Source organism: Acomys russatus, chromosome 7 (genome assembly GCF_903995435.1).
Source record: "Acomys russatus chromosome 7, mAcoRus1.1, whole genome shotgun sequence".
NCBI lineage: Eukaryota > Metazoa > Chordata > Mammalia > Rodentia > Muridae > Acomys > Acomys russatus.
Window position 1 is genome coordinate 53,751,508 of NC_067143.1, and position 19,634 is coordinate 53,771,141.

Here is a 19,634-nt window from a genome sequence, read left to right on the forward strand (position 1 = left end):
CAGTTCTCCAGAGCACCCACATTCAGTCCCACGTGTATTCGGAGCCTCCTGTGCCTTTTGAGATTCGGGTGCTCGGCTATGGACCACACTCACCCTTGCCCACTGAGCTACCTAGGAAGCAGGTAGAAAGGGAGCGAGGCAGTAGTTGGCGATTTTGCACCACACAACATTCTAAGACATCAATTCATCTTGGCCTCAGAGTGACTAAGTTAAAGGTGGTTAAAGTGGGACATCAATCTGCAAGGAAGCATTCAAGGGATAACCCAGCTCAGAATGTGAGCTGGCAGCAGCCTATGTGGCCTCTGGCCTTCCCACACAGACTCATCTGGTGGCCTCCTTAGCCCAAAGAGAGCTAAGGCAGCTACTGACAACTGCCCACCTGGAACATGCTAATGGCAGTCCACGAAAGCTAGTCTACCCCTTTCCTGCTGTTGAAGACCTTTTAGAAAGCTTATGCTAATTCCTTCCTGCAGCACACAGCGCAGCCTGCTAGTTTGTGGCACTCTTGACCAAAGCCGTAGTCTGCGTGTGCGCAGTCAGTCAGATTTAAGCACGCATGCTCATTGAAGATGGGCCCTTGACTGTTGCATTCCTGCCATTCCGCAAGCCCACCAAGCCAGAAAATGCTCTCTCTGTTGACCAACTGCAATTTTTTATTTCATCTGTTTCTTTGGTTTGTTTTTTTGAGACAGGGTTTCTCTGTGTAACCCTGGCTGACCTGGAACACTCTGTGTAAATCAGGCTAGCTTCCAACTTGAGGCCCACCTGCCTCTGCCTCCAGAGTGCTGGGTTTAAAGGTGTGCACTCCATGTGTTTATGAGGCAAGCACAGAGGGCTGGAAGGAAAAAAACTGACACGCCAAGGCTCCAGGAGTCTTCAGCACTTCAGAAGTGCTGTCATTCAGAAAGTGGGAGCAGAGTGGTATAGAGGAGGTGGACAAAAGGGGGGTGGGGAGGCCTTGGAGGCAGAGCACTTACGTAGTACACACACAGACACTCTTACTTAAAGTAGGCAAAGGATATAGATTTATCCTACAGGGGATAGGAACATTTGAAAGCCTTTAAGCAACAGCGTCAGATTTTCTCTTTACAAAGACCCTGGAGGCAGGTCTACAAAGGAAGGGCCTACCAGGAGGAGGCCCAGTGAGGAGACAACTGAAGAATTCACCCGGAGCTGCAGCAGCCTAGTCTAAAGCAAGTCCATAGGATACAGAGAACCAACCCTAGACATTTGCCTGTGAGGAGAGAGCTGCCCACCACGAGCCACTTTCTGCCCTGAGTAATCAAGTGGCTAAGCCATGACCTGAAGCCAGGAAATCGCTAGGCTAAGCAGCTGATACAGATGGGAGGAAGATGACGCCTGGGTGACTGTGATTGCTCAAAGTGGTGCCTATGGACCAGCCCATAAGTACTCCAGAATTTAGGAATTCATGATTCCTTCAGCACAGAGGCTAACAGAAGCTTCAAAAGGGATGTCACCTCTCAACCTAAGCAGGTTCTGTGGCACAGGAGCAGTGAGGGAGTCACTATAGTGACAAGGCAGTCACAGAGTGTAGCTCACATGTTTATTCATGTGGCATTCATTGTGCAGAGCAGAAGAGGCACAGCCTGCGGTGGTACTGATGAGCTGAGTGAACAGGGCACCTGAGGAAGGTGCTATGCTGGGGGAGTCACAAGGGTGGCAGTTTAGGGTGACAGAAGTCCCCTTCTCCTCTTCCCTTCAAAGACTCATAAGGATTTTAACCTAAGTACTGGCATGGCAGACTGGCAGCTCATTAGCCTAGGGTGAGATTTGCACCCCAGCCAAGATAGCTCACCAGGATAGTTTGGGACCCATCTTAGTTGCCAAGAAAACTGAGCTGTGAGTGCTGAAAGTCACCCTTGGCTCCCTTGGAACCACCCTGAGGACCAGTTAGGAACAGAGCTTTGGTCTCACAGTGAAGTTGCTGCTGAGTTATTGCTATGTCCAGGACAGCAACACTCAAACCCAGTCCTCAGGGATGAGCTCGAAAGTGCCATGTGCACACACTTGAGTTGTGTCACATGAGCACCCAGGCTTGGCCCCAAGTTCAAGCTGTTGTGCACCCCCTCCGCCTTCTGCTGTGTTAGGACTGGTGAGCAGGGCCAAGAGCAAAGAGCTGTGGGTAACAGCTCAAGCTGAGCCTGCTTCCCTTTTCCCTCCGGAAAGCAGGGTAGCAGGGTGACCGGCTCCAAGGTGTAGAGTGCCATGTCCCTTTACAGTTAATGCTTTCTTGGAAGCCTAGGCCAAACAAGCCTGGAAAGCTGCCTGGCACTCAGGGATCTTCTAGTACATGGGCTTTAGAAGCAAAGACCAGCACTGATTCAGCCTGGTGCCATCAGGAAAGGGAAAAGAATGGTGACAGGTTTAGGCGGGGGCAGGAGCCCACCATGGTTCAGGATCTGTCCCCACGGCCTTGTTCTCTAGCTCTGACATGCCTCAGACAACCCCAGGCAGGGGCTGGCTCCCTTCCCTCACACCTGTTTCTAATAAGGAGCAGAGGATACAAACAAAGTTTGGCCTAGAAGGAAAGCCAGTACAATGAGCACCTGTAGAGTGCTTGCCAGCCTGGTGCAGAGGGGAAGGCCGAGCTCTGGCGTCAATTTGTCTCTGTTGTCCTGTATTCTAGCTATAAGACTGAGCACAATGCTAGTCTCTGAGCTTGAGTTCTCTGTGGTTGTAAGGATTCAAGCAGTCAGCAAGTTGAGTGCTGGGCACCTAGGCCGGACCCTGAACAGCTTGGCCTCTACCCAGGGCAGCTCCATTCTGGCAGATGGACAGAGTAAGCACTGAGGTGACAGACTAGTGCCTTGCCTGTGTGCACCCTTTCCACTCCATTGATTTCCTCCCAGTGAGGCCCTGCTCACAGCTGTCACAGCTGTCCATTGTTGGTGTACAGATGACCTTGGGGTTTGCTGTAGGCCCAGCGCTCTTCTCCCTTGACTGGTTACTTCCGGAACACAGTACTTTGGTTCTTCTGTTTCCTATTAGGAGAGATGCCTTCCTCAGTATCATTTCTGTAAAACACTAAACATTCCAAGAAAACTTCCTAAAATGCTTATAGGAGGAACCTCACCATCTGTCTCTCTTTGCCAGGATAGAGGATGGCTCCAAAGACAGATGAGCTGAGCTTGGTGGCACACACCTGTAAGCCCAGTACTAAGGAAGTGGAGGCAAGAGGATCAGTGCACAAAAAGTGTGAAGCTGGGCTGGCCTACATGAGACCCTGACTCAGAAAATAAATAAAAAGAATGGATAAATAAATAAAACAAATAAGCACACAATATAGAGAGACCATGGCTCAGTGATTGAGTGCTTGCTGTTCAGTTCTAGCAGCCATGTCATGTGGCTTAAAACCACCTGTAACTCCAGCTCCAGAGGATCTACTGCCATCTGTTTACCTCTGCAGGCACCCACACATACATGGTAAACACTAAATATCAATAAAAGACACAAGTCAGGCATGGTGGCAGATGGATCCCTGTGAATTAAAGGCCAGCCTGGTCTATAGAGCTAGTTTCAAGACAGCCAGGACTACACAAAGGAAAAGGAAGCTGGGCATGATGGTGCACGCTTTTAATCCAAGCACTCAGGGAAGCAGAGGCAGGTGGATCTCTGAGTTTGAGGCCAGCCTGGTCTACAAAGTGAGTCCAGGACAGCCAAGGCTACACAGAGAAACCCTGTCTCAAAACAAAAATAAAACAAGAAAAGAAAAAAGAGCTGGGCATAGTGGCACACACCTTTAATCCCAGCACTTGGGGGCAAAAGCAGATGGATCCCTGTGAGTTTGAGGCCAGCCTGGTCTATGTAGTTCCAGGACAGCCAAAGAGACATGAGAAATGAGAGCTGTCTGACTTTATCAAGGCTCACTGGCCATAGGAGTAACAGCTGTCTGACCATCTGCCCAGCATAGCTTCCTGACCTGCTTTCACCAGTGACCATTTCTGGTCCTCATGGTCACCTACAGGACGCCCTCCCCTGCACGCCACAGCAGTCCAGGCTTCCTTCTCTAGACCTGGACAGGACAAGGCTCAGAGGGTCCCAGCCCAGAGTAAGCCTCCAAAGGCAATGTGTTTGGTAGGGAATCAGACTGGCCGCTGGAAACCAAGGATGCTAGGTGCCTGGGGTTCCAAAAGCAGGTGCACTTCACCTGGAGGCCTCAGTCAGTGAAGCCGTTGTTGAGTCCTGTGGCCAGAAAGCTTAGAGTAGGAGGCAACAGCATAGGGCTTTGGGGAACTGTCTGGTGGAGCCAGCCCAGCTACCAGCTTCCTAAATATTACCATCCTTCATCCTTACCAGGGCCGCCTGACAGATGGCAAGGGGAAGACCATTGACTGCAAAGATGCCATCTTCATCATGACTTCCAACGTGGCCAGTGATGAGATCGCCCAGCATGCATTGCAACTGAGACAGGAAGCTTTGGAGATGAGCCGAAATCGAATTGCTGAAAACCTTGGTATGATGTATGGCCTGGGCTGTCCAGGGAGGTGATCTGACCTAGGCATACCTGGGAACAGAAATGGAGTTGAGATCCTTGGAGCAGAAAGTAGGCATCACACCAGAGAGTAGTGGGGACAAGAGAGAGTGCCCCTCCTCAGTAAAGCCCAGCTCTACTGGTTTACAGGAGGGCTTCAGACATCAGCTCAGAAAGTATGGAAGTGGGTGATGGTCTCAGAGACCACCCTCAGGATGAGCTCTGGGGCCTATTTGCCGAGTCAGAGCTCAGGTCTTCATCCTGAGTCTTCTCCTGTCTCGACTCTCACTTGAGTTTGTGGCTTGAAGCATCTCTAAGACAAAGGGCCTCAGCGGTGTCAGGTCAGCCAAGACGCTCAGGACAGGGCCCAGAGACCTTAGATGTGGCTTTCTGCACTCAGCAGCAAGCCCAGAACTCATCCATGGAGCCAACACAGCCCCCATGCCCCCAGAGTGCGGTGGGTAAGTACCCCAATGCTCTGCCTCCACAGGGGACGTGCAGATTAATGACAAGATCACCATCTCAAAGAACTTTAAGGAGAATGTGATCCGCCCCATCCTGAAAGTGAGTTTCTTCTGGCCTCCTGTAGGAGCCTGGGGACAAAGGAACCACTCTAGAAATATGGAAGCCCCTATCTTCCCCATCAGCCCCAAAACTTCCCTGCCCATCATCACTGAGTGCCTCCACCCCTAACCTGGCTCTGCAGGCTCACTTCCGGAGAGATGAGTTTCTGGGCCGGATCAATGAGATCGTCTACTTCCTCCCCTTCTGCCACTCGGAGCTCATCCAGCTGGTCAACAAGGAACTGAACTTCTGGGCCAAGAGAGTAAGAGAGAATTGACTGGCTGTGGGTGGGATAAGATAGCTGGAATCCGAGGAATGACCCCTGCCCTTAGAGGTGATGTGGGGCCAGTGGTCCTGGGGCACAGTCTCTCAAGGCCCCCTTGGACCAATGTGCCTAGAGCTGGAAGGTATTGGGCCACATGCAGACAGGCCTTTTTCTGACCCACCTCAGGCCAAGCAGAGGCACAACATCACACTACTGTGGGACCGTGAGGTGGCAGACGTGTTGGTTGATGGCTACAATGTCCACTATGGCGCCCGCTCCATTAAGCATGAGGTGAGCACAGAGGGCTGAGACAAGCATGGTACCTTTACACCTTCCTCCCTGGTGACCCCAGACTTAACTTTGAGGCTCAGTCAGTGTCCCTGTAGTTTAGCTGCTGGAATTATCCATACCAACAGCAAACAGAAGTCTCTTCAGAACTTTAAAAAAAAGGGGGGGGTCAATTTAAACTAGTCTGTAGGCTGGGCGTGGTGGTGCATGCCTTCAATCCCAGCACTCAGGAAGCTGAGGCAGGTGGATCACTGTGAGTTCCAGGCCAGCCTGGTCTACAAAACAAGTCCAGGACAGCTAAGGCTACACAGAGAGACCCTGTCTTTAAAACAAACAAACAAACAAACAAACAAACAAAAAACCTAGTCTCTAAATGGGGTAAACAAGTATGAACCCTCATTAGAAGGACCTAGACTGAGCACCTCAAAAACTATCATCACGGAGCCTTTAGCAGTAACCTGTGAGCTAGTTGCTATGACGTCCAATTTGCAAATGAGAACTCAGGCTCCAGGTTTCTGACTTGCCCAGCAGTAAGTGATAGAGGTCAGCTCCAGGTTCACGAAATGGGCCAGGTATAGGCCAAGGCAATGATGGCCGTGTCACCTCCCACCTGTAGGTAGAGCGTCGTGTGGTAAACCAGCTGGCAGCAGCCTACGAACAGGACCTCCTACCAGGGGGCTGCACCCTGCGTATCACCGTGGAGGACTCAGACAAGCACCTCCTCAAGAGTCCTGAGCTGCCCTCGCCCAAGGCTGAGAAGCGTCCACCCACACTGCGTCTGGAGATCATTGATAAGGACAGCAAGACCCGCAAACTGGACATCCAGGCACCACTCCACCCAGAGAAGGTGTGCTACACAATCTAGCATCCACCTGCCTGTATGTGCCCTGAACATCTAATAAAGGCCCCTTGCTGTGTGGCATGGCAACCGACCTACCTTCCCCCCATGCCTCCCCAGGGCCTAGTGCTCTCTCCTGCCTTCTTGGTCATGAGGTTCATGATCTCCAAAGCAACGACCAGGAAGGCCTGGTCTGCTCTTCAGCGTGGACTCCACTCCATGTAGTCACCAGAATATTAACATGTTGCCAAAAGCTCAGAACAGATCTGGCTGGGGAGTGCCGCCTTTGCTTGTGCTATTGCAGCTCATCCCAGGATGTCCCCGTGGGAGTGGAGGACGGCAGGGGCCCCAAGCATGGTGGTGCTGTAGTTTATTCTCCTGCTGTCTCTTTCCCATGCCCTACAGCTCTGTCACGGCCAGCTCCTCCCCCACCGTGGAGTCAAGTCTTATGACTGAGCCAATGTAGGGCACCCATAGGTCCAACTGCTTCCTTTTCCTGCCTTCCTCTGGGATGGGACCATGATCCCAGGTGACCAAACTCAGCTCTGAGGGGAGCCGGGCTCGTTCATTAGGCCGGCAATGCCGATAGTGGAAAGCTGTGTGGGAGCAAGGTTGGGGTCAGCCTCTACAAGTGGACATGGAGCGTGCCTGGCCCTGTCTCTTAACTGTTGTCCCAGCCCGATGAGTCTGGACTAAGCTGCTGATGACTCAGTGTGGCATGCCCATTATGGAAAGCAGGACACAGTGTGTTTCAACCCAGTTGGGTAAGACACAGTAAGGCCCGGCAAGTCACTGTATCATCTGCAGAAGCCACTTGCAGTTGCCACTGTCACCTACAGGGTTTGAGTAGAAGCTTCCTGTGTATTAGCCTCTGTGAGGATGCTTAGACAGGGTGAAAGTGCCATGGATGTGTCTATGACAGGATGGTCAAGCCAGGCTATGGTCACAGCTCTGGGTAACACCATGTAGCCCCTTAGAGGCAGCCTGCTGCTCACTACCTCAATAATTGTATTCTCTTTTGGTTCTTTACTTTGAAAGTTGTTTAGACTTACAGAAAATTTTAAGGTGGGGTGGGCGATGGTAAACTCTCTCATACCTCTAACTCAGCTCTCCTCATGTGTAGCATAAAACCATGGGCAGTAGACATTGCCGCATTCCTGTGCCATCCGCAGGCGTTTGGATTTCACCAGCTTCCTCTGGACATGCCACATTGCATTTAGCTTTCCATTTCCTTCCCTCTGTCTGCTTGAGGCAGTTTCTGTGTCTGTCCTTGCTCTTCTGACATCGTGGAGACTTTGAGGTTTGAGCCAGTTTTGTTTTTTGTTTGTTTGTTTGGTTGGTTGGTTGGTTGGGTTTTTTTTTTGTTTGTTTTGTTTTGGTTTTTCAAGACAGGGTTTCTCTGTGTGTCCTTGACTGTCTTAGACTCGCTTTGTAGACCAGGTTGGCCTCGAACTCACAGCGGTCCACCTGCCTCCGCCTCCCGAGTGCTGGGATTAAAGGCGTGCGCCACCACTGCCCGGCCTGAGCCAGTTCTTTTGTAGACTACCCTCCAGCTTGGCTCTGTCTAATGCTTTCACTGATGAAATTGAGGGTCTGCGTTGGCAAGGCGACCACAGAAGCCATTTGCCTGCTGCCTCCGCGCCTGCACTGGTAACTGTACCCTGAGGCTAGAGTTGTCTGTATAGGGCTCTCTACTGTAAAATTTAAAGTTTCAGGCTAGGGCGTGGCTCAGTATTAGACCTTGGCTAACATACATGAGGCTCTAAGGTTGATTCCCAGTGCCACAAAAATAAAAGTGTGTAAATAAATACAAATTTCCCCTGCAAATGAAACCAAGCCAGACGTACTGGCTTATGCCTGGACTCCCACCAATTGGAAGGTTGAGTAGGATTGACACAAGTTTGAGGACACGTTGTATAGCATACTGAGTTCCAGACCAACCTAGACTACACACTGAACCCTGTCTCCAAATGAAAAGGTCAGGCAGATCTACAGAGTGAGCTGCAGGCCAGCCAGGGCCGCATAGAGAAGCCCTGTCTCAGAGAAGGAAGAAAAAAAAAACCTGTAAGTGGCTCAGCAGGTTAAAAAGCCTGTCATGTGGCTCAGCAGATTAAGGCATTTGCTGCGCAACCTGATAACTTGAGTTCAATCCCTGGAATCCATATAAAGATTAAAAGAGAGAACCAACCTCAAAAAAGTTGTCCTCTGACCTCCACACCCATGCAGTGACATGAGTGCTACACACACACACACAGCAGTAATCATCAATGTTTAAAAGGAATGAGAGTGTTCCTGGGAAGATACTTGACGCTGTTTAAATGTCACGTGGTTAGAATTTTTCTTATAGTAGATGTTCATCTCAGATTAGACATTTTGCTGTTGTGTTTACAATATTTATGAACACTTTGTTGTTCCTTATTCATCTGTGTTTATTAATTGGTATTCTGTTTAAGGAAACCTTTTATTTCATTGGTTTATTCAATAATGTATGCTAATTCTGATTGTAAGGTAGTAGGAAGTGTGTTGCTCAGTGCAGCCCTACTTGGCCGTTGTTTCCCCTTCGCGTTGTGGCAGCAGACACTGTTGTTCTGGGCTCACTCACAGTCTCCGTTCCACAGCTCCCATCGCTCCCAGACACTCCTGTTTCCTTCCATCGTATATCAACTAATGCTTTCTTGATGCTGTAAGAGCAAGATCCGATACCATCGATGTTCAGTGGTGTCCAGGCCCTCCCAACAGATGTACCAGGAAGTAAATAGGTCTGTTAACACATGTATATACACGCATGTCTGATTTTATCTCTCCATCCGTGTTGTGAAAAAAAACCTTGAGTTCAAACTGTCACCTATAGTATAATCTAATACTGTAACATGTGGCACCCTTTTGGTTTGGTTTGGTTTGGTTTTTTGTTGTTGTTGCTTTGTTGTTGTTGTTGTTGTTGTTGTTTTGGGGTTTTGGTTTTTGTTTTATTTTTTCCAAGACAGGGTTCCTCTGTGTAGCCTTGGCCATCCTGGACTCACTTTGTAGACCAGGCTGGCCTCGAACTCACAGAGATCTACCTGCCTCTGCCTCCCGAGTGCTGGGATTACAGGCGTAGTAGTGTACACTTATTTTAAAGAACTATTTGTATTAGTATTTGTTCGTGCGCCATATGTGTGCAGTGCCACTGGAGGCCAGAAGACGGTGTTGGGTACTGTGGAACTAGAGTTACAAACAGAATTGTGCCACCATATAGGTGCTGGGATTTGAACCTGGGTCCTCTGAAAGATCAGCAAGTGATCTTAACCGCTGGGCCACCTTTAACACATGATGTGGCCTTCTTAAAATCTTCCTATTCCTTTTCTGCTGCTGCTCCCCCTGATTCTTTTTCTTTCCTTTTCCGGTGTGGAGCAGTGGTTCTCAACCTGTGGGTCACAACTCCTTAGAGGTCGAACAACAGCAGCAAATGACAGTTAAGTAGCAACAGGCTAGGTATACTGGTATACGCCTTTAATCCCAGCACTTGGAAAGTAGAGGCAGGCTGATCGCTGTGAGTTCGAGGCCAGCCTGGTCTACAAGGTGAGTACAGGACAGTCAAGGCTACACAGAGAAACCCTATCTCAAAAAACCAAACGAAAGCAAAACAAACTATTCATAGAGCCTGCCGTAGTCCAGCATGTAACAGATGCTCCTGGCCTATTTAGATGGAGAGAGGAGGCCTGGGACAGGACCGTGCTGTTTACTTGCTCTGGATGTGTTACTTGTTAGGAACTTGCAGCCAGGATTGAGATCTGAGCAAACAGAACAAGGTGACAGCAGACTTCTCATGGAGGGTCCTGTTACATGGCTGCCGTGCAGAGAAAAGGCGTAAGCCCTGCACATGGGGGAGGGCCCTCTGGCACAAGGAGGCTGAGTTGAAAGTGTGTGGTGACGTCTTTTAGATTGAGGGTTATTCAGTGAGGAGGGAAGATGACTGTCTTTAGGGGCTGGGCTGACAGCGGCTCAGAGTGCTCGCTGCTGCTGTAGAGGACCTAGGTCTCAGCTCACAGCTGTCCAGGGATTCCAGTGCCTCCTGGCCTCTGGGCTCCTGCATACATGATGCACATGAACTCACACACGTACACAGTAAATTTTTTTTTTGAGACAGGGCTTTTCTGTGTAGCCTGGCTGTCCTAGGCTCGATTTGTAGACCACGCTGGCCTTGAACTCACAGTGTAAAATTAAAAAATTTAAAGACATATTAAAACCCCAGCTTTTCTTGAGGATATGTTTAAGAAGTAAGCAGAAAATGAGCAGTAAAAGCAAAGTTTAGGAGAAAAAAAAAAGGATTTTGTTAAAAATGAGCTAGCCAGATGTAGTGAGCCACACCTATAATCCCAGAACTAAGGAGGCTGAGGCAGGCACATCCTTGTCAATTAGCTAAAAGTGTAAGCTAAATAGGTAAAGTTTGCTGAAGCTGCTGAGGGCAAAGAGAGCCAAGAAAAAGCCAAAAGTGGAAATGCAAGATAAGGAGTAAGGAATTACATGTGTAATTATGAGAGGGGGAATAATTGATTTTTTAGAATTTCACTGCAACAAATTAGAAAGCAGTAAGTGCCAATTTCCTAGAAAAAGGTGACTTAAGATGTAGCTTGTGCCAGGCGGTGGTGGCACACGCCTTTAATCCCAGCACTTGGGAGGCAGAGGCAGGTGGATCATTGTAAATTCAAGGCCAGGACAGCCAAGGCTACACAGAGAAACCCTGTCTCGAAAAACAAAAACAAAAAAAAGATGTAGTTTGTATTGTGGGTGAGAAAATAGCGCAGTCGTAGAGCAGTTGCTTAACCTGTGTGAGGCTCTATCCAGTCACCAGCACCACAAAAAAATAAAAGTAAGAACTGTTTGGGTTTGTTTGGTTTTGGTGGCCATGGTTTGTTTGTTAGTGTTTTTTGTTGTTTTGTTTTGTTTTGTTTTGTTTGAGATTGCATCTTACTGTGTATACCTGGCAAGCCTTGAACTCATTCGGATCTGCCTCTGCCACCCCACTGCTGGGATTAAAGGAGTGCACTACCACAGACCACCACAAAAAAAGTACTTTAATTAAATTTAATTAAACATGTGTGCTCATGTTGTGGGGAGGGGTATGTGTAGAGGTCAGGGGTCAGCCTCAGTAGCATTCACCTTGGGCTTTTTGTTAGTACCTTGCATTTTATTAGTATTACTGCATCTTGGGTGGGGAATGTATGCATTGGCATGCATGCGAACATGTGGAGGTGTTGGAGCCAGGCCCTGCTGAACCATTGGCCCCTGGTGATACAGGGTTTCACTGGAGTGGAGGCTGAGCTTTTCATGTAGGCACTCGGGGCTGAACTTCGGTCCTCATGCTCACGTAGAAAACCCTTTACCAATTAAGTGGTCTCCCCACCCCTGTAATTAAGCTTTTGAATTGAAAAGCATTTCAGTTAGTTTCAACCTGACACAAACTGAAGTCACCCAGGGAAAAGAGACCCTCCATTTCGCTGGTGGACAAGTCTCCAGGGTGGTTTTTTTTTTTTTTTTTTTTTTTTTTAAACTGCAAATTTAGGAGGGTCCAGCCTTGTATGGGCAGCGCCATGCCTGGGCAGGTGGGCCCGGCTGTATGGTGAAGGTGGATGAGAAAGCCTAAGCAGTGTTCCTCTGTGCGCTCTGCTTCGGTTCCTGCCTGGCTTCTCTCCCTCAGCGAAGGGCTAGACTCACTCTAAAAGCCAAAGACACTTGACTCACCCAAGGCGCTTTTGGTGAGTGTTGTATCATAACACAGTAAAGTAAGTGCAATAATATAGAGTAAATTGAAGTCTATCTACATATATGTGTGATATATGTGTAGGTACACATATGTAGCCATGACTGCCCCCCCCCCAATTATTAGTAGATGAGTACTAAATGCTTTAGACCATGAGGGCAGGAATCTGCTTTAGTGGTCATTCCTATAATAATAGCACTTGGGAGATGTCTATAGGAGGATCAGGAATGCAGAGTCATCCTCAACTACAAGTTCAAGGCCAACCTGAGTTATATGAGTCTTTGTCTTTTCAGAAGGTGGTGGTGGGCACAGTGGTGGCTCATTCTTGTAATCCCAGCATGTGGGAGGAGGCTGGAGGATCATCCCTGGGTAGTGACTGTGAGGCCAGCCTGACCCATAGGAGGAGACCCCGTGGAACAAATAAATAAAAGGCCCACATACACTCAGACTTGATAGAACATTGCAATGTCACCTCTGACTAAATGTGGGAATTCCAGGTAAGAGGTTGAACTGTGGACACTTGTCTCACTCAGCTATGCAGCTGCACCTAGTGTCCGCAGTGCTGCTGTTGATCTGCTCCACCAGGGACAAACTAATATGGAAGCAGAATATTTGTTTCACCCTTTTTACAGTTAGGATTATTGAAGTCAGTGTCCTCATTTTTTAGAAAATTTAAAGACAGTTTGAGCTATTTCAGGAATCTTAGTTTGCCATGCATGCTTGAACACACTGGGGAGGAGACGCTGCAGTTGACATTTGGAAATCTGCAGGAAGTTATACAGCAGGAATTCTTTGTATTTTTGCAACTTTTCTCTAAGTTTAGAACTACTTCAAAATTAAGGTTTTTAAGCGAAAGAAAAAAGTCATCCATGTATGCAGTTTTGAGTGGGATTTGATAAAACCCGGAGTTAAAGAATACGATAGACCTTGCCGGGCGTGGTGGCGCACGCCTTTAATCCCAGCACTCAGGTGGCCTAGGCAGGCAGATCGCTGTGAGTTCAAGGCCAGCCTGGTCTACAAAGTGAGTCCAGGATGGCCAAGGCTACACAGAGAAACCCTGTCTCAAAAAAACAAAACAAAACAAAATATGATAGACCACCAAAAAAACTGTTTTACTCATAAGTGCTGTCTCTAAAGGCTGAAGTAAGACATTGCTTAGAAGGTTCCAGTGAAAGCAGGTTGGGGAGAACACGAAATGGGAACAAATTTTGGAAAGTGAATTCTCTTGTTCTGGTGTACAATTATGTATTTAGAAAATCCAAAGGACAGTTGTAAAAAAAAAAAACTTGTACCATTAAAAATATTTGGTGAGTGACTAAATAAAAAGCTAAACGTACAAAAACAGTCTGTTTCACCAGTGTATTAGTTATTTTTCTGTTGCTGTGATAAAATGCCATGACCAGGGAAGCTTATAGGAGAAAAAAAAAATTGGGGGATTACAGTTCCAGAGGGGTGAGTCCGTCACCATCACTGCCACAAATGCAGGAAGGAAGCAGGTGCTGCCACTAAGGTAAGAGGTCACATCTTAATCATAAAACAGTAAGCAGAGCATGAACTTGAAATGTTAAGAGGCTTTTAAACCTTAAACTCTGCCCCCAGTGATGCATTTCCTCCAACAAGGCCCCACCAAAGTGTTGCCAGCTGGGACCAAGTATTCAAGTTATCTAGAAGATAGGGCCGTTTCATTCAGACAGTGACAGCCAGTAACACATGATGAGAATAGAGAAGCATCTCAGTAACAGAAGCTATCTCTAAAATCATACAATAATAGGTCCACCTAAAACCTTTTTGGGGGGGGCAGGGAGGGGTTGTTTTGTTTTTTAGGTTTTTGAGACAGGGTTTCAGGTTTGGCTGTCCTAGAACTAACGCTCTTTGTAGACCAGGCTGGCCTTGAACTCACAGAGATCCACCTGCCTCTGCTTTCCAAGTGCTGGGATTACAGTCGTGTGCCACCATGCCCAGCTTGTTTTTTTTTTTGATGAGGTAAGCCTTGTCTAGCCTTGAACTCACTTTGTAGTCCAGGATGTCCTCAAACTTGAAACATCACTGCTCCCAACCCAACCCTCCCTAGTCTGGGATTCTTTTAATTGTATTTTTTTTTTTAAGACTTGTTTATTTATTATGTATATAGTATTCTGCCCAAATATATGCCTGCACACCAGGAGAGGGCACCAGATCTCATTATAGATGGTTGTGAGCCACCATGTAGTTGCTGGAAATTGAACTCAGGACCTATGGAAGAACAGACAGTTCTCTTAACCTCTGAGCCATCTCTCCAGCCTTATATTTTTATTATATGCAGATGAGTGTTTTCCCTGCATGTATGTCTGTCCACTGCATGCTCAAGACAGTGTCGGATCCTCAACTGAGGTTGCAGCAGATTGCTGCCTTGTGGGTGATGGGGATAGACCCTGGGCCCTCTGCAAGAGCAGTAAACACTTAATTTAGCCATTTCTTCAGCCCCAATTCCGGGATTTTAAGTATGTGCCACTATGTCTAGTTAAGTAAAATCTTTAACGTAACAGACTTAAAGAAGCTCCAAGAAGCCCAGCACAGTGGTGCACGCCTGTAATCCCAGCACTCATGGAGGTAGACTCTTTGAATTTGAGTCCAGCCTGGTCTATCTACAAAGCAAGTCCAGGAGAGCCAAGGCTACACAGAGAAACCCTGTCTCAAAAACTTATAAAAAAAAAAAAAAGCTCAAAGAACCAAAAGAAAGCATGGAGTGGATAAAGTTTAGCGCTGTGAACAAAGTGTAAATAGCAGGATGGGAGGGTAACTCAGGGGCAAAGTGCCTGCCTAGCCTAATAAGACCCTGCATTTCTCACACACACACACACACACACACACACACACACACACACACACACACACACACACACACGCCCGCATACACGCGCGCGCGCACCCAAAGCAGCAAGATCAAAATTCACAACCAGAGCCCAGTACGTAAAAGAATGTAGTGATGGACACCTGTGATCCTTGATCTCGGGGGGAGGAAGCTGGAGGACCAGGAGTTCAAGGCCACCCTGAGCTACATTCAATCCTGTCTGGAAAGAAAAGGAAAGACAGAGACAAAATAGTGTCAGAAAACTCCACACATTTGGTGAAAGACATGAACAGAAATGTCTGAAAAGTTCAATGAACACCTTTAATCCCAACAAGTAAGATAAACTCATTATAAACTAATCTTACTTTGTCAACTTGAGACTAGAGTCACCTGAGGAGAGGGGACCCACTTGAGGTGTTGCTTCCCATTTGACTGTACTGTGGGGCATTTTCTTGTTTGATGATTGATGTGAGAGCGCCTGGCCCATTGTGGGCAGTGCTAGCCGTGGGAAGGTGGTCCTGGATTATAGGAGGAAGCCATAGGGAGCAAGGCAGTAAGCAGCAACCCCCCAAGGTCTGTACTTCACTTCCTGTTTCCAGCTGCCCCTGATGATGGACCATGGCCTGGGGCTCCAAGCAAACCCTTTCCTCCCTATTTGCTTTTTGATGATGCTTATATCACAGCAACAGAGATGCAAAAGAGGACAAGATGTTAGTCAAACTTCTGAAAGAATCTTGAAGGCAGCAAGGGAGAAACAGGTCACATGTGTAAGAACCCAAAGTCACACTAGGGGCAGGTTTGTTTGTTTGTTTGTGGTCAGAAATTTAGGCAGGAGGCAGTGGCCTGGTAAGCCCAACATTCTATAAACAAGGCGCTTGCTGCAAAGTTCAGTCCCTGAGATCTATGCACCATGGAAGGAAAGAACCAATTCCAGCTGTTGATCCCTGGGCCTACACATGCTAGCGCCATAGGATGCATGTAACAAAGTTTTCTGTCTTTTTAAGTTTAAAAATAAAGAGCTGAGTGTGGTGGCACACTTTGAATTCCAGCACTCCGGAGGCCTGGTCTACAAGAGCTAGTTCTAGGCCAGCCAGGAATATGCAGAAATTTTGTCTAAAAAACAAAACGAAAGTCAGAAATGAAATCAGAGTATTTTTAGTATGAACAACTGGATAGCCTAAAAAGAATGGATAAATCCCTAGAAATTTAAAATCTGTCAAGATGGGGACTGGAGACGGGGCTCAGCAGTTAAAAGTATTGCTGCTCTTCCCGGGGAGACCTGGATTGAATTCCCAGCACCCCTGTGATAGCTCACAGTCATCTTTAACCCCAGTTCCAGGGAATCTGATGCCGCCTTCTGCCTTCTTGGGGCACCAGGCACCTGTGTGGTACATAGACATGCATTTAGGCAAAACACTCATACACATAAAATAAAAATAATTAAAATCTGTCAAGATAAAATCCAGGGGGGCATAAACAGTCCTATCATGAATCTATAAGTCTGTTTCCCGTTACTTTTATCAAAATCCCTGAGGCACTTACATAAAACATTTATTTGTTCATTGTGTTGAAAGTTCAAAAACATGGCACAACAGTTCTGGCGAGAGTGGCAGTTGGTGAATGGAACATGCTAGAGTGAGTGCTGGCATCTGGGGAAAAGAGACTATGAGCCAAGGACCTCCCATTAAGGTCCACAGCATCTTCCAATGCCACAACCTTGGTGAGCAAGTCTTGCAAAATATGGGGTTATTATCCATGTTTAAACCATGGCAGCCAGGAAGGAGATTAAATCAGTAATCAAAAATGCCCTGACAAAAATCCCTAGACTCAGTGGCTTCACTTGTTAACGCTACCAAAGAGTTAAAGAACAAACAAGAATCCTAAAATTCCAAAAGATTGGAAGACACGCCCCTAACTTAGACCAGTTACCTTGATACCAAAGGCAAGCAAGACAAGACACGAGAGTAAAATGACAGTCAATATCTCTTATGAACGCTGATGCCTGAAATCCCCAACAAAACACTAGCAAACGAAATTCAGTAGCATATTAAATGGATTACATGTCACTAAGTAGGCTTTATCCCTGGAATGCAAGGATAATTCATATGAGAAGAATCTATCAATCACTACACAACACTGACAGAGTGTGGAAGAGGGAGGAAACCCACATGATCGACTTACTTCATACAGAAAAAGAACTGACAATGGGCTGGAGAGATGGCTCAGTGGTTAAGAGCACTGACTGCTCTTTCAGAGGTCCTGAGTTCAATTCCCAGCAACCACATAGTGGCTCACAACCATCTATGGTGTGATCTGATGCCCATTTCTGGCCTGCAGGTGTACATGCAGGCAGAGCACTATATACATAATAATAAATAAATTTTTAAAAATAAGAAAAGGACCTGACAAAGTATCAATGCCTTCTTGACCTAAAATTAAAAAAAAAAAAAAAAGAAGTCAGATGCAGTGGCGTATACCTGTAGTCCCAGCACTTGGGGAGGCAGAGGCAGGTGGATCTCTGTGAGTTTGAGGCCAGCCTGGTCTAAAGGCAAGTCCAGTACAGCCAAGACTACACAAGAAACCCTGTCTTGAAAAAAACAAAACAAATAGTAGGACCCAGGCAGTGACAGCACACACCTTTAATCCCAGAACTCGAGAGGCTGAGGCAGGAGGATCTCTGTAAGTTCAAGGCCAGCCTGGTCTAAATCACAGAAACTCTGTCTTGAAAAACAAAAACAACAGACGAAGAGGAGGGAGAGAGGGAAGAGGAGAAGAAGGAGAAGAAAGAGAAAAAGAAAAAGAAAGTACAGGCTGGAGAGATGGCTCAGGGGACAAGAACATACTGCAGCCCTACACGGGGGCTCACAGGTGTCTGTCACTCTGGTTCTAGGGGATCTAACACTCTCTTCTGGCCTTCACAGGCACCAGACACAAACCTGGTGGACACACGTACCTGCAGGTAAAACATGTGTACACATAAAATATAAACAAATCAATCTTTTAAAAATTGCTAAAAAAGATTTAAGGAGTAACCCCCCCCAGAATGGGAGAAAGTATTCATAACTTGCACAACAGAGGACTTAAAGGGTCTGCATGTCCAAGCTCAGCTCCTCAGCACCCAGCTTGGATGGCTCACACCCACCTGTGTGGAACCTCAGCTCCAACGACCCAGAGCGCCTGAATCCCCAGTACCATTCAATCAACCAACCAGTCAACAAATAGGAAGTTGCCTGTCAGAGCGAGTCCAGTTCTTCTTAAGCGTACATTTTCTCCACCCCTGCCATTGCCTGTAGCTTTCAGCCTCCGAGCTCTTATGGTACCTTCTAGGCCTCCAGCCTCAGGCTGGGCTGCATCACTGGTCCTGCATGCTCTGAGGCTTCCAAGTTCCTGGGTTGAACAGCTCCTGGTTTCCCCAGATCTCTGGCTCGCAGATGGCTGCTGTGGGACTATCCAGCCTCTGATTGTGTAAGCCAATCTAATAAGGACCCTTTATAATTATATATCGATTCTATTGGCTCTTCTCCTCTACTACAGTAACCATAGCAACAGTAAAACCTATATCCAGATCAACTCTTCACCAAGTTACCTAATTTTCCCACGCTGCTAGTCCAGCAAAGGGCCGTACCCATATCTAGACATAAATACTATTACAGCATCTGCTGCCTACACTCGACGTCCCAATGTCAAATCAAAACTTACAAATTACAATTCAAAAGAATAAATATAATATTGGGCCAACTGGATATCCATGTGCAAAGAAATAAACTCAATCTGTTTCTTACGATGTTCACAAAAATTAACTCACAATAGATGAAAGGCCTAAATGTAAGAATAAAGTTGTAAAACTCTTAGAAGAAAACTTAGGTGTAATTTTTCAAGCAAAACAAAACAAAAAAACTACTTTAACCGGATGTGGTGGTGCACGCCTTTAATCCCAGCACTCAGAAGGCAGAGACAGGCAGATCTCAGTGAGTTCCAGGCCAGCCTGGTCTACAAAGTGAGTCCAGGACAGCTAGAGCAACACAGAGAAAAATCTTGTCTCAAAAAACAACAACAACAACAACAAAAAACAACAACAACAACAACAACAACAAAAACCTACTTTAATCCCAGCAATTGGAAGGCAGAGACAGGCAGATCTCTGCGAGTTCAAGGCCAGCCTGGTTTACATAATAAGTTCCAGGACAACCAGGGCTACACAGAGAAACCCTGTCACAGAAAAGAAAAAAAAAAAAACTATTAGTAGTACTCTCCTGGAGTTTGTTGGCCAGCCAGTCTAGCCCAGGTTTCAGTAAGAGACCCTGTCTCAAAAAGTAAGGTAAGAGCAATGGAGAAAGACACCTGACACCATCCTCTGGCCTTCACAAGTGTCCACATACTTACATCCTTACATCCTGAGTGGTTCTCATGGGCCAAAGGTACACAAAGATATGCAAAAGTCCAGCCATCACCTACAGCATCATCATGCTTGAGAGAAATTCAAAGAAAATTCATACTCATTAAGAAAACTAACTTTGCCATGTGGTAATGGAGCACGCCTTTAATCCCAGCACTCGGGAGGCAGAGGCAGGAGGATTGCTATGAGTTCGAGGCCAGCCTGGTCTACAGAGCAAGTCC

At 47.0% G+C, this 19,634-nt stretch overlaps 1 protein-coding gene across 2 annotated transcripts in view; it reads left to right on the plus strand.

The window, feature by feature from the left end:
• Positions 1-6,550, plus strand: part of Clpb (caseinolytic mitochondrial matrix peptidase chaperone subunit B) — a 125,944-nt gene extending 119,394 nt beyond the window's left edge. For both annotated transcript variants that reach the window (XM_051149072.1, XM_051149073.1), the window contains 5 exons: positions 4,318-4,474; positions 4,983-5,056; positions 5,199-5,318; positions 5,508-5,612; positions 6,226-6,550. In XM_051149072.1, coding sequence (XP_051005029.1) covers positions 4,318-4,474; positions 4,983-5,056; positions 5,199-5,318; positions 5,508-5,612; positions 6,226-6,474 — 705 coding nt within the window. In that variant the 3' untranslated portion in view covers positions 6,475-6,550. The remainder of the gene's footprint in view (positions 1-4,317; positions 4,475-4,982; positions 5,057-5,198; positions 5,319-5,507; positions 5,613-6,225) is intronic.
• The last annotated feature ends 13,084 nt before the right edge of the window (positions 6,551-19,634 follow it).